At 38.2% G+C, this 15,216-nt stretch overlaps 1 protein-coding gene across 2 annotated transcripts in view; it reads left to right on the forward strand.

Moving 5' to 3' along the window:
- Positions 1-15,216, forward strand: part of RXYLT1 (ribitol xylosyltransferase 1) — a 103,809-nt gene that overhangs the window by 78,904 nt on the left and 9,689 nt on the right. Inside the window, exons 1-3 of one of the 2 annotated variants that reach the window (XM_006205812.4) lie at positions 2,321-2,636; positions 3,562-3,717; positions 7,274-7,376. In XM_006205812.4, coding sequence (XP_006205874.3) covers positions 2,465-2,636; positions 3,562-3,717; positions 7,274-7,376 — 431 coding nt within the window. In that variant the 5' untranslated portion in view covers positions 2,321-2,464. Of the gene's footprint in view, positions 1-2,320; positions 2,637-3,561; positions 3,718-7,273; positions 7,377-15,216 lie in introns of those variants that run through there. The other variant, XM_072973003.1, reaches the window with a different exon arrangement.

The following is a 15,216-nucleotide window of genomic DNA, read 5'->3' on the forward strand; positions in this document are numbered from 1 at the left end:
TTCTCAACAGATCTAGCCCAGAAATATATAAGCCTTGAAATATACTCATTTTGGTACTGACAAGAAGTCAACTAGCAGATACTTGCTGAGTGTCTAAAATACGCCAGATCCATGCTAGGTACCAGAGATGCTACAAAGGTGAGTCTGTGGAATGATGCTGGTGATGCATTATTATCTACAAACACATATTAAGCAATTTATTATCTTTAAGGTGATGCACTAAAGATTAGGGACTGAAGATAATGTCGTGTAGGCTGCCCTAGTCTCATCTAATTGTAATAAACATTTTGTCTTTTGCCTAAATTACTGAGTTTCTTTTAAAATTTACAGGGCAAAGACAGTAAGGCAAATCATCCTCCTCTTAAAAAATGGCTCTCTATTTATCCTTTTCTTATAGATAAGTAATATCACCATCCTTCCAACTTGAAAACTATGGAGGTTTGATTCCTCCCTATTGCTCAGAGCTGATACCTACTCAGTACAGTCTTTGCTGCTTCTACACAGGGACATCTTCGAATTCACAATCATTATGAGAGTTTACTTCCAATTTTAAATGTTTTGTTTTCTTTTTAAAATTATCCCTCTAAAGACTCTTAACAACAACAACAAAAGCCAAATCTTAAATGTTTTATTTCGGCTAAGGAGGTAAGTGGAAGCAAGAGAAGAAATGATTTCTTCAAAAGCAAAAACCATGACGTAGGCATTATTGTTAACCTCACTTAACAGAAAGCTGAGGAGAAGAGATGTCAGGCAACTTGACGTAAGGTTATATAGTTAATATACAGTAAAGCTACAGCTAGGCTAAGAAGAATAGCTATAGAATATAGAAGTAAAATAGAAGTTTAAAAAAAGACATTTTTCTAGGAGAAAAGACTAAAAATGAGAAACTGTACGCAAAGGAAGTGCCACCCCTTCAGATGATAACCGTTGTCTAGCTTTTAATAAGAAAATATCTTGGTTAGATATATATATGATTATTTCATCTATTGTGCACAAAAAACTTAGGGAACTTCCTAGAAACTGCCTTCAGAAACTGTACTCTTGTTTTAATATCCTCAACTGTGGCACAGTTTCATCCTTTAATAATGGATTTAATTTGGAGGAACAACCACACATGATTCAGAGTCAAACTGGAAACTGAATGAAGATGTATGATTAAACTCAAGCTGTTCATTATTAGGGTCTGATATTGTTAAGTAAATAAACAAACAAAAACAGGATGAGATGAGGGGGCAGGGCACAGCTCCTATAATCACAAAAACACAGGCCTGAGAAAAGACACAGGGCTTCTAGTCCCAGCTCAGCTACTAACAAGTACACGATGAGTGTCGTCACCTCATCTCTCTGAACCTAAATTTCCTTCCAGTCTGAAAAATGCTCCTTATCAAATTATCTAGATGTCACTTTAAAAAACAGAGACCTGACTCCAAGAGCATGAAATTCAGGAAAGTTAAGTTTTTGCTAACAGAGGGTTTGGAAACTTTATCCAGAAACGTGAAGACTCTGCATTGAGGTAGAGATGAATCTCTCAGGACACAGCAGCTTAAGGCTCTAATAGCCTATTCAACACTTACGTCCTACAAGCTTCCTGACTACCAAGACTGTCAGACAAGCTGAACAGCAGTACCAGATACAACGACAAAAAAAAAAAAAAAAAAAGTAGCCCAAATTCACAAGGCTTGACATGGAAAATTAACAGCATTCTATTTTACAGGATCTATTTGATAAGAGACTGCACACCTCTGTGCATTCAAGTCACATCATATTAATAAAAGTTAATTTTTTTAAAATTTTTTATTGTGGCAAGGTATATATAATGCTTACCATTCTCACCATTTCTAAGTGTACCGTTGTGTGGGAATTATATTAACAATGTTGTACCACTATCACCACTTAGTTTTTAAATGGACATTTATATTCATTCATCTGTCAATGCAGCAGGCTGGGGATCACACATTGGGCAAAAACTTTCACGGTCCATACCTTTACGTGGCCTTCATGGACCAAGATGCTGTTTTGTTTTGTTTGCGGTCTGATAACGGTGAAGTCTTTCTGTACATGGAAAGGTAGGCAGGGTTGAAAAGGGCCTGGATAACTGCAGAGGTCAGGGAGGAGCGCGGGAAAGGTGCGGTCTTCCAAGGCCTAATTCCAGAGTCGGATACAAGGAGGACCTCAGCGCCCGCCCCAAAGGGGCGGGGCCTATGTCAGGGCGGGTGAGAGGAGCCGCAGAGAGGCTTGGGCGGGGCAGGGGGCGGGGCAGGGGGCGGGGCGGGGCTGGGGCGAGGGGCGGGCCGGGCGCGCAGGGGGCGGGGCCTGGGCGGAGCCGTTTCTAGTGACTCCCTCCGGCAGGGCCAGGGCCTGGGCCTGCACCGGACGCCGCCGAGGCCGGGACGCTGAGCGGCAGCTTCACCCGTGCGCGGCCCATCTCCACGGTGGCGGTGTCCTGACGGGAAGCCTAAGTGGGATGCGGCTGACGCGGAAGCGTCTCTGCTCGTTTCTCATCGCCTTGTACTGCCTCTTCTCCCTCTACGCCGCCTACCACGTCTTCTTCGGGCGCCGCCGCCGGGCGCCGGCCGCGTCTTTACGGGCCCTCCGGAAGGGGGCCGTCCCGTCGCGGGGGAGGCGCGGACAACGAGGTAGGACACCCATCAGCGGCCTCCCTCCTCTGCTGCGCGCCCGGACGCGGGGCTTCGGGGCTGTGGGGGTCGGACCAGCCGAGCCGAGCGGCCGAGGACCCCGCTGTCGGGTCCGGAATCGCCCCCGGGCCCCGATGTACGCTTTTCCTCCTCCAGCTCTCGGTAGCCAGCCCTGGCCTTGGATTTGAGGATGTATCACTGCCTCAATCCTCCCCCAAATCTCTCACGCCGTCCCCACTCCCTACCCTTGGGGCCGACAGGTGCGCACACCTTTAAAAGACATCGTAAGTGTCCAAGGCAGTGTCACAAACGCCAGAGATTGGCGGGAATGCCGCTAACTTAAAGACATCTATTTCCATATTGAAACAAAAACTCTACTGCTGTAATCCTTCCTTGACTTCGGAAGGCCAGAGCGCTTTATCCCCAGGTTCTGATCCCTCTTTTTGATTTTGACCTAAGTCAGGATCGGACTCGGTCTTATTTCTCCCTTCTCCAAGAACTTTGCACAATAGTATCTGAAACTGTTGGACACTTTACATTCTGAAATCAAGTGTTTATGTATACAGATTGTATTATGTATACACAATCTATAAAGAATTAGCAAAAAAACTTGTAACTCGATACATGTTACTGTACCCAATTATTTTAGAAGGCTTTGTTGGGGAGAGACAATTTCTCACCTCGTGTTAACATTTTATTTCAAGCTCTTTCAAAGTAGAGATTCAATCAAAATTAAATTCTGATTTCTTTTTTTATTTTTATAGTGTGTGTTTAACCAGGTCAAATAATGTTGTTCTATCTCTTTGAAAAATTGAAGTTAAGATGCAATTAAAGTTCCCTAATGTCTGATTTAAATGGCTTGCATTTATATATAGCTGCAGCTCTACCTTACTGATAATACTTGTTTATCTTTTTTATAACACAGAACAGTCTACTTTGAGAAGTGAAGAATGGAATCCTTGGGAAGCAGATGAAAAAAGTGAGCAACAACACAGACTTAAAAGCAGCCTTCAGATATTAAATAAGTCCACCAAAGGGAAAACAGACCTCCATGTACAAATCTGGGGCAAAGCTGCGATTGGTAAGTTAATGTTTAAAGCTAAGACATGTAAAAAGCATTGTAAAAAGCACTTTATTAGTATTAAATTCAATTCCTTTTAATACGTTTATGGTTTATTTCATCATTTGTTAAGACATCATGATGCATTTTTTTCACTTTTTCTCAATACTCCATATCTCCTTTCTGTTAGACCATATCTGTGTAAATGCACACACACACAAACACACATATACACACACATACATATGTTCTATTGTTGGTCTTCAGCAGAGCACAGCTTTATTTGTAGATACAAAGGATGGGTTGTGTAAGCATCATTACATTGAAATGCCTGTGCAAATGAATTTTCATGAAACAATATATTTATTAGACACTTGATGCAAGTATAAGATGTGGCCCCTGCCCTTGATGGCCAGTTTGGGAAACATTGAACTGAATAAAGTTAAACAAGGATCTTTATTAAGGCCTTTGTCAGCGCCTTAATATGCCTATATTCATTGTGAATGTCCAAGAAGAGATATAGTATGTAGTTCATTTAACTTGATTGCCCACAAAAGCAGTTTTGCTCGGAGCATCATGAGAGTCTAGTATTCCAAGTTGTCTGATATGATCATTTGTAGAATAGGAGACTCAATGATGGTTAGAAGAGTCAGAAAGAATTGAGTGAGTTAGAAGGGGCTTTATTTGGCCATTAAACATGAGTACAGTAAAGGATATGGACAGCAAGTACCAGGTGAAAAGAAAATAAACAAAATCTCTTGATATTAATTTCTTTCTTTAAAGTCCTACTTCCCCATCCTAGTTTTTAGTTTAGTCTAGTTCTTAACAGGTTTTCACATTTCCAGACTTTTCTCATTTCAGTCTGATGGTACAAAGTGGCCAGATGAGTTTTATCCAACACCACATTCATCAGCCTTTTCCCTAGGCGCAGACATAGTATTCCATTTATAGAAATTCTAATTCAAAACGGGAGAAAATGAATGGAAAATGGAGTCACAGTTTCAGGCAATTTTGAAATCCAGCCAAGGAAATTCCATTAGATTTCAAGGCCTGGGAATAATCTGTGGCTCAAAGCTTTATTTCTAGACTTTCAGCTTCACCCCTGTAGTCATCCTTCTGTTTTCAGGAAGGATAGCATGTATTTGTAGCTCAGTAGTTTTACCAGCCTGTTTCCTGCTCTTAGGATTTTGGGAGTCCAACAAGCTTGTTTGATTGCAACCTCTCTCTGTCCCTTGTAGTCCAAACTGGCAGTGTTTCTGCTAATATAATAGTCTCAGGAACCTTATGGGTTCTTCTATGTGTGTCACAAAGATTCACTTTATTAGACAAGAACTCCTCCACAGGCCTTTCCTGGATAATCCCATCTCTGTCTCTAGCTTCTGCTGAAATGTCTAAGGAGATCCATAAGTTAACACCTAATATCTTTTAAAAGCCCTCTATGTGATTGACTGTTTTGACCTTTTCATCCTTCTGCAGTGTTAGGAAAAGCATGTCAGCTACATCCTTAGCCTTCTTTCCAGAGCATGCTTTTTTGACAGCAAATCTCCTAATTTTTCACCTCTTTTGCAATCTGAATAGGCTGAGAAATTCCCAGATCATCAGGTCCTGGTTCCTTTTTGCTAAACAGCTTTTCCCTCAGTCTCTCTTTTCAACTCATATTTTACTGTTATCAGCAAGAAGAAACCAGGCCACAACTTCAACAGTTTGCTTAGAAATCTCTTCAGCTAACTATCCAAGTTTATCATTTACAAGTTCTGTTCTCCACATAACTGCAAGACACAATTCAGCTAAACTTTCTGCTCTTACATAACAAGGATCCCCTTTTCTCCAAGCTCTAATAACATGTTCCTCATTTCCTTCTGAGCCCTCACCAGCAGCACTTTTGATGTGCATATTTCTACCAACAATCGGTTTATGATGATTTCAGTATTCTCTAAGATGATAGGTTTTTTTCCTACTCTTCTCCTAACTTTCTTCTGAGTTCTCACTAGCTGAGTCATTAACATCCATATTTCTACCTATACTCTGTTTAAGGCAATGTAACCTAGACATTTTAGAAACATGCTTCTCAGAATTCTTTCAGCCTCTCCCCACTTCCCAATTCTAAAGCCATTCCCAGATTTTAAAGTATTTATTGCAGCAGCACCCCATTTCCCAGTACCAGAATCTAGAACTACATAATCTGTCCTTTCTTTTAGCTGCCATAACCAATCACCAAAAATTTAGTGGGTTAAAAACAACATATATGTTTTTAATTGAGCTGTAATTGACATATAACATTATATAAGTTCCAGGTGTACAACATAATGGTTTGATACATGTATATGTTGTGAAAGGATAGTTAACATCCATCACCACACATAGTTAACAGTTTTTTTTTCTTGTGATGAGAACTTTTAAGAACTACTATCTTAGCAACTCCCAAGTATACAATACAGTACTATTAACTATAGTCACCATAAATTTATTGTCTTACATTTCTGAAGGCAGAAATCTAGAATGTGTCCATAGGGCTGTATTCCTTGTGGAGGCTCTAGAGAAGCATCTGTTTCCTTGCCTTTTATAGCTTCGAGTGACGGCCTGCATTCCTTGACTCATGGCCCCACCTCACTCTGATTTCTGTCTCCATCCTCATTCCTCCTTCCCTCACTTTGCCTCTCCTGCCTCTCCCTTGTGAGGATACTTGTGATTACATAGAGCCCACCCAGGTAATCCAGCATGATCTCTCCACCTCAGCACGTGTATCTAAATCACATTTAGAAAGTCTCTTTTGCCCGGGAAATTAACGTATTCACAGGTCCTAGAGGTTACATCTTCAGATATCTTGGGTTAGGGGGAAGCTTTGTTCATCCTATCATATTTGGAAAGCTTTGTCTGCTTGGCCAAGTCTTTGAACATGTTTTTGTGTGTATGTGTCTGTTAGTAGCAGGGTGTAATGAGAATGGAACAAAACACATCTTTCAGTGTAACTAAAACAGGGCTCCCTGATTACATCGTTTTGTGACACTGCTCTCCTTCAATTGCAGAACTTCCATTCAAGTGAAATCATGGTAAAGACATAAGGGGCTGCCCTGAGGATAAAAGATGCGGTGGCATTTGTCCACAGAGGGCATCCTGCAGTGAAGGATGTGTTCAAATGGGAAGGAGGTGGCATCTTCTTGATGTATTGAATGTATATATACACACATGAGCTCCTCTGGTTGTGTTTGGCACAGAATGGTGCATCCACCCCAGTTTGTTATAATATAGAAACAGGTCTAATCACATAGTAACTTATGCTGTAATATAACACATTTCAGGATAAAACAGGTAGTAAAGGTCCAGTGATAATTAGGGGTTTCTCAAATTTAGAGTAAGAGAGTTGATTGTCTTTAATATAATCCAAATTTTGCCACATTTTACAGTGGCAACCTCTGAGTTCTGTCTCATAACATTAGCTGCCGTATTGATGATTTTGAGCCCAAAGAAAATCTACTTTTCTAGTCAAATGATATAAAAGAGCAGAACATAAACTCATTTCACAAACCAAAGTAAACCGGATGGTAAATATTTTTGTTTTTGTCTTTTTAATTACCAGGTTTGTATCTGTGGGAGCATATTTTTGAAGGCTTACTCGAACCCACAGATGTGACTGCTCAGTGGAGAGAAGGAAATTCAGTTGTAGGAAGAACACAGTACAGGTATTAATTGTGCGACATTAACCTTTGATGTATTGCTGTGCAATGTTTTTTATAAATAGTAGAAGTAAAATCAGGGGAAAATATAGAAAATATTTTCGTTTCAACTTAAGAAGAATGGAGAAATAAATCTCGTGAATATATATATGTAGTTAAAGCTTACTTTAAACACTTTCTTATAAAATTGGATGTTACAAAATACTGCTGCTTTTTGGAAGCATATGTCTGTTTCATTTTAAAACATTTCTGATTATATGAAAAAGTTCATGCTCTAAATTCTGTAACCTTTAGTTGTTGATAAGCATGTAACATTCCATATCTTGGGGGCATAATACATAAACTTGAAAGTGTTGCCAATAGATGCAACTGGTGTTCCAGGTTCTTGTCCCGTCCCAGAAAGAATTCAGAGACAAGACGTAGTGGTTAAAAAAAGTAACGTGAGGATTTATTAAAGGATGGATAGTACACTCTTAAGGGGAGAGTGGGCAGGCTCAGGTGAGCAGCTGCCCTGAGTTTCTTTGGCAAGTTAGCTACATAGGGTGTAAAAATGAATGGGCAGAATATTCATTGGGGAGGGAAGGGTTTGGGGTCGTATTCCCTGATTATCGCCCCAACTCCACGGATTTTTGTCTTTATTTAGTCTGTATCGGAAGTGTCACAGCGTCAGTGCATGATGGATACTTCTGATCTGCAAGGCTAATTATTGAAATGAGGGCATGATGAGTAAAAGGTTACATTTGGACACTGGAAATTCCTGACTTTTCTCACCTTTCTTTGTTCTTCTCCAGGCCACTTGTCACCCCAAAAAGCATGATCCCTTATCAGCCCAGGGGTTCCTGCTTTTCTTTCTCTGCCCAGGGACCCCTGCTGCTTACATGATGTGTGGTTTCCTGCATTTTGCTTGTGCCCCTTCTTTCTGCCCAATTCCTGCCATTTAGTCTGTGTCCCCCTTTCTCTGCTCATATCTAGCTATCTGCCTGCTCTAACACAAATATTTTTATTTTTCTATTTCATATAATACGTTCATATGTTTTTATAATAGTCAATAAGTATAGCAAAGTTATTGCTATGAGTTTTGAAATTTTTACTTATTAAAACATATATATGAATTTTACTGCAATTTAATAGTATAGATTACCATTTTACTGCAATATTCAGAAATCTTTTTTAGATTCAATAAAAACAATGTATTAAGACTTTTTTGCACTCTTATTTTTATAAAACTTATCTGTGCGTGTTTTCTGAAGATTTTTAAATAGACTTAAAATCGTTTTATTTAGGAAAATTAAAATAATGAAAGAAAGGTCTTTTCTACTAGATTTTGCTTCCTTATTAAAATAAAAAATAATTGTTTTATAATGCTTATTTCATCCAACAGTTGTAGTATTAGGGGAAAAAATGTGAACCAAAGATTATGGTTTCCATTAAAATTCCACTTATTTCACACAGAAATCAAAAAGAAGAGCTATAGTTAATTTCATTTGAATTTGCACTGCTCCTTTCATTCTTTACTGTATACACACTTGGAAAGCAATTTCTTTGCATGTTTTCTTTTCAAAGTAATAATTCTTGAAAAGTAAACAGGTTTTTAAATCATTATTGGTAGTGACTACTTTTTCTTTTATCTCCAGGCTTCCGTTGATGTAATACATTTAACAGCATATACATAATCCTAAACTTAAAATTGTTGGGTTTGGGTATTTGCAAGTAAATGTATATTATGCATGTAAATCTATTGTTTTGCTATTTGAAAATTAAACATGTGTTATGAGTATTAGTCTCATAGGTCTACCCATAATATATAGAATTTTCAGAAAATTAAACGTATTATGAATATTAGTCTAATAGGTCTACTCATAATATATAGAATTTTCTTTAAGATTCATAGAGAAGTGAACATACAGCGTTATTACAATGATAGCAAAGGATTTGAGCAAACAGCATTAACTCCCAAAAGAAAGCCTAAACTTCCCGTTCTCTTCTGAAATTTTTACATGAGATTTTATATTACGATTAAATAGCAGTGCTGTTTTCTTTTAGCATTTAAGAGAACTGTGTATTTAAGGAAGTTCACTGTTGTAGCAGATTTTTTAAAACAGATTATTCAAGTTTTAGGCTCATGGAAAGTAGCATACATGATTTATCCAAAATTAATAAACTTTTATCAAATTGCAAGTTTTGAGTTGAATCAGGCTACATAGGTACTAACTTGTTTCGCATGTTTATTTTTATTTGATCAAAAGTGAATTAGAAGTAATGGCACATCTTGGAGATACTGAAAGAGTTTCTAAAGACTATCAACATCCTTATAAATAAGCATAAATGCATTCTCTTTAAATAAACCTTTAAGTTTACAAAGAGCTCATATCATTTAATTTTAGCCTCACAAAAAGCCTGAGACGGAAAGTAGAAAGGGTATTGTGTCCTAGGGTCAATCAGGCTCAAGAATGCTGATTCTTATCAGCTCATAGGCCCAACTAATGTAATGCAGAATATCAAATAAATAACTCAGAATGAGAATAGAGCTATCAGTCAGTCCACGTGCTTTGTATTGGCTTGAACAGCACTTTTTTTTCCATATAGGCAGGCTACCAGTGATACCCAAATATTTGAGAGTTGTTTGATTAAATATGGAATTAAAGTATAGGATTTCACCATATGTAACACTTCCAAATCTGTGTGTTTCGGAAGGGAAGAAATGACTCCTTGTTCACCACTGAGTCAGTACCATACATAGTCTATGTGAATACATGGATACGTGTGGAGCAGACTGAACTTGTGAGTCAGACTGATGAAGTCCTATCACTTGTGAGCAGTGTAGCGGTAAGACTGAGTTGTTAAGAGCACAGACTCTGGACCCAGAATATCTCAGCTCCAGTTCTAGCTTTACCTCTTATTAGCTGTCTGACTTTGGGCAAGTTTCTTAACCTCTCTGTGCCTAGATTTCCTTAAGTTTGAAATAAGGCAAATAATAGTTTCTATTTCACAGGATTTTTTTTGAAGGTTAAATGCGTTTATAGAAATCCAGTGCTTAGATCAGTATCTGGCACATGATAATCGCTCTAGAGGTCTTGTTATTATAGTTTTATTAGTTTTACTGTTACTTAAATAGGTATTGCAACGTCTCACTGCCTTTCAGTTCTCCTTTTTCTGCATTTCCGTTGTTGCCTATTATCTCACCATCATGTACCTCCCAACAGATATTATTGATACTTTTTTTATATTAATGTGTTCAGTTAGGTTACAAGCTAGCATGGGGCCCATTCTGTCTCTTGAAGGAACTTTGCCTGTCTCTACTCATATCTGTCATATGTTTATTTACAGTTTAATTTCATATGGCATCTTCATTTCTGATTTCTTAGAAGGAATCTTCTGCTCATCTTGGCTTTTGCTTATCCCCAGAAGACTGTCTTCAGAATCCTGTAATGTCCATGTAGAGGCAATATCTTAAGACATATAAATGTCTACCCATTTGATAAAACAAAGGCTAGGTGCTAAATTACTTAATTCATGGTGATCTAAGTTCAGTTGTGATATTTTCAATGAACATCTGCTTCTTATGAAAAAGTTGAACTTACTAAAGATCACAACAGAACAAAATATGTCTGATCTTATTTTTGAAATTTCCAGATATTACTATTATAAGAAGTTACTGAGCTTACTACACATTACAGTGAGTGAAAGCTCTTATAGATAATATTAATGGTTCCACTACGTTTAAGTCATGTACTAGACCATAGATCAATGCAGATCTCAAATTTTATTGGTAAACAAAAATGATGTAGTTTATTTTTCATAATGCCCATCCTCCCACTCCAGCCAAGCTAGCTAGTATGAGAGTGGAGGGTTCCATCAGAAACACTGAATTAGAAAAGTGTGGAGTCATGGCAGAAATGCTGGCCACAAGAGCAGGGGGAATTGCAGCAGCTATTCACAAGTAAGGGCCATTCATGTGTTCGGACTACCCATTTTATAAAACTGAATTTTCTAAAGCTACTTATTAACCAAAAATGATTTGGAATTCAATATTGGACTGAGAGCTGTGTGGACTGTTTAGCTTGTGCACATATCCTTTATCAAGACATCTGCCATACTCTTAGCTGGCAAAGTATTAATCTTTTCTATAATTCACTTGATATAGTAATGGTGTCTGTATATATAGCATTTGTTCAGTAACATTTGTTGAATGTAGAAAAAATGAAATCATAATTAACTTGGATTCCCAAAAGATTTATTTTGTTCACATTCAGCTTAGAACTCAGTATTTGAATGATTTCTCTGGACTTTCTGTATATTGAAAGTACTTACTGGGAGGAATTTTTTTAAGTGAGCCAAGCATAAAAAGAATAAATACTGAAAATTAGAAGTTCTGACTATTAAATATATGCTAAGAAATCTAGAAGAGCAGGTCAGTGTTTTAAAATTCTGTGTATGAGCTTCTTAAATATGTTCTTTCTTCAGTTAATGGAATTCTATGATTGATGCTTGATTAAAAACTATAGGAAACAAATATATATATTTCATCATGCATAAATATCCTACAACATCTCATACATAAGCCCTACTTTATATAACAAATGTATAGCTGGAAAGTTATTATTAAATTGAATTTTTGTAACCTGATTCACATTCTAAATACAGTAGGAGAACTTAAATAAATTGGTAGAGCAGATAACTCCCTGAAAGAAAATTACAGCTTACTCATTCAGCATTTACTGAGTGCCTGCAAGTTAGTTCATATTAGGCTCTGAGGATTTCAGAGTGAATACTTTTCCATGGCCTCAGGGAGTTTACACACCAGTGGTTGAGATAAACACATAAATAATTTTCATACCCTATATAAAGCATAATGATAAGGATGTACATACTCCTGAGTTGTGAGGGAAGTATAGAGAGAAGGCCACTAATTCAGTAAAAGTTGACATGGGGGGTATGGAGTCTATCAAGAAAAGCCTCCTAGGGGAGGTGATAGCAGAGTTGAGTCTTAAAAGATTAATAAGATTTAGCAAGACAGTAAGAAGAGAGATTCTATTCCCAGCAGAGGCAATATCAGGGGCCAAGAACTGATAAATAGCTTGGTTTATGCTTGGAACTGCAAACCGTTTGGAATCCCTAGAGCATGAAGTTGGTAGCTGAGTTGGGAGGGTGGGGAAGGTAGGGCAAGGGGCAGATCATGGTGGACCTTATATGTGCCATGTTAAAGCTCTTGGATTTTATTCTTGGTCAATGAAAAGTAGCTGAAGATGATTAAGCTAGATAGTGGTATTGTCATGGATGTCTTTTGTGTAGATGCCTCTAGTAGCTATGTGGGAAAATGACTTGAAGGAGACAACTGAGTGCAGGCAGACCAGAAGACTGCATTAGAAAACTGTAAGTGTCCAGCAGAGATACACTTAAGGGGTGAAACTGGGAAGTGGTATTGAGGCAGAGCCAGGAATTTGAGAAACTGGGAGGCAAAACTGTAAGAACTTAAGGTTTACTAAAGGAGAGCAAGAATTGACTGTGACAATTCCCTGGTTTCTAGCTGGTGTGACTGGGTAGCTAGTGTGTGATCCAGATAGAGAATAGAGGAGGACTGAGAGCGGGTTCGTCCACTCTTCTCTAGCCTACCACACAACACCTGCCTGACACCCCCTTTCTTGGCAGACAAACTTGCTTCCTATTTTCTCCAGAATATCCATAACTATCTCCCTTAACAAGCTCCTCTAGCATTTACCTGCATGGTCTCTTTGTGATCCCTCACCTAACCTGCCCTCTGTCCTCAACGCTTAGACAATGAGGTGATTTCCCTGGTTCAGGATTAACTCCCTCCACCTGTGCATCCCTTCGGTCTCTTCCAAGTCTTTGCTCCTTGGGTTACTTCCTTGCTCCCCTTTATCGTCAACCCTTCAGTCATTGTTGCTTTCTCACCTTCTCATCCAAACTTGCAAAAGAATCCTCTAGGAGACTCACTGTCCCCACTTACTTCTTACTGTCCCCTTATTTCTCATTCGCTTCCCAACCCACAGCAGTTGACTAACATACCTCCCAGCACACATACACAGCTATCTGAATCATAGGGGATTTTTTTGTTTACCCCTAAAGTTTCTTTACCTAGATCTGTGTTTCCTGAACTGTGTACTGAGGCACCACAAAATATTTTAAATATTTGTGGGAATCAGTTACACTTCATATCTGTCAAACAGAGGCAAACTACTAGCTTGAGGTAGTTCACAGTTTCAACATTAGATCATCCATTTCAGCGATGTCATACCTTTGTGGAGCTGGGTTTCCCATGATTGCTGTCATAAAATTCAAGTACCAAGCAAAAATCCAAGTAGGTCAGGCAGTGACCTTGACAGTGTCCTCTCTGATTCCAAGGTTTGAGAAGTTGTGTAGTGCTCAACAGGTGCATACACCCCATTATTAAGTATGTGTGGTTAGTTAAGAATGATACAGGAATATTATTTTTTCTTTCAGTGTATGCATATTATTTTTAAGTGACTTCTAAGCTCTTAAGACATAAGTACTTTCTAAGTTGTTGGGGCCTAACAACTTTAAAAAATGAACCATTGCTCATTTCTTTTGGCTTGGGAGACACTGAAAAACTTGCTGAAACACTGAAGGTGCTGGGAACCAAGAAAATTTGGGACCCTCTGATCTGTGCCTTGACTCCACAGCATTGACCCCGGGGCTTTCACCGTTACTTGAATATGGTCTTGCGGTCTGGAAAACCAATTAGTCAGAGCATAAGAGTCGACATGCCTACTTGCTGGAATGTGAGAGCACTCTGCAAACGGAAGCTGTGGAGATTCCAAGATGGGTCAGATGTGCCCTGAATCAATCATACTACTTTTGTTAGTTTGTGTGAATCAGTAAAATTCGAAGTATTTCTGCCTAAAATTATAAAGGAGAGAGAAAGTGTTCATATGCTATCAATAATAAATATTTTAAACCTATCATAACTATCATCATCGTCTCTAAAGTGTTTTCCAGCCCCTCCAATTCTGCAGATTCTCTTAAATTACTAAATGATCATGTGGCACCTCCAGTGCTAGTCCTGTCCAACACAAGCTCAAAACACAGTTGTGATCCCTGTAGATTATTATCATTATAGAAGAACATCATAGAATTCATATAGTACATATATACACGAAGTATATATTCATGTTTTGTGTTTCAAGTAAAATCTAATTCTAGTATTTGTTAACCATACTGTCATGGAAACAACTTTAGCTCTGAAGTTAGATCTTGATTCAAAACTCAGTGTCGCCATCACAAGCTGTGCAACTTAAGCCTCATTTCCCAAATGCAAAATAGGAGACCAGTATTCTCTGCAGAGTTGTTGTGGAGGTTAAATGATAATCTGTGCAAAGTGCTATATATCATGTATATAAAAGACATCTAATAAATGTTAGTTTTTATTGCCAACCATAATCAACAAAAGCAGAATTTCAGCATATTTATACTTAAGATTAAAAGATTCTAGCAGGTTGGAAGGAATTGGCTGAGCAGGTTGCAAAGAATCCAGGACCATTATGAGTAATTTTACAATAAGCTAAATGGTATTTTTTATATTTAATATATATTAGTTTAAAATGTTCCAATGGTATTATTTATTCTGAGTAGCACATAGTATGAAAATGTGAGTTATGCAATATGTCTATTCCTCTTATGACATTTTCTAAATACAGTAAAGAACAGAGAGTAATACAGTAGATCTCCTTTACCCCCCTCCTAGAACTAATAAATTCCAGCTCTCTGTCAGACTTGCTTCAGATATTTAACTTTCCTCTTAAGAGAATTAAATATTTCCAATAAAGGGAAAGCTCTCTTTATATTGTTCCCCAGGCCCTTTCTTTTT

This window comes from Vicugna pacos, chromosome 12 (assembly GCF_048564905.1).
Source record: "Vicugna pacos chromosome 12, VicPac4, whole genome shotgun sequence".
NCBI classification, from domain to species: Eukaryota; Metazoa; Chordata; class Mammalia; order Artiodactyla; family Camelidae; genus Vicugna; species Vicugna pacos.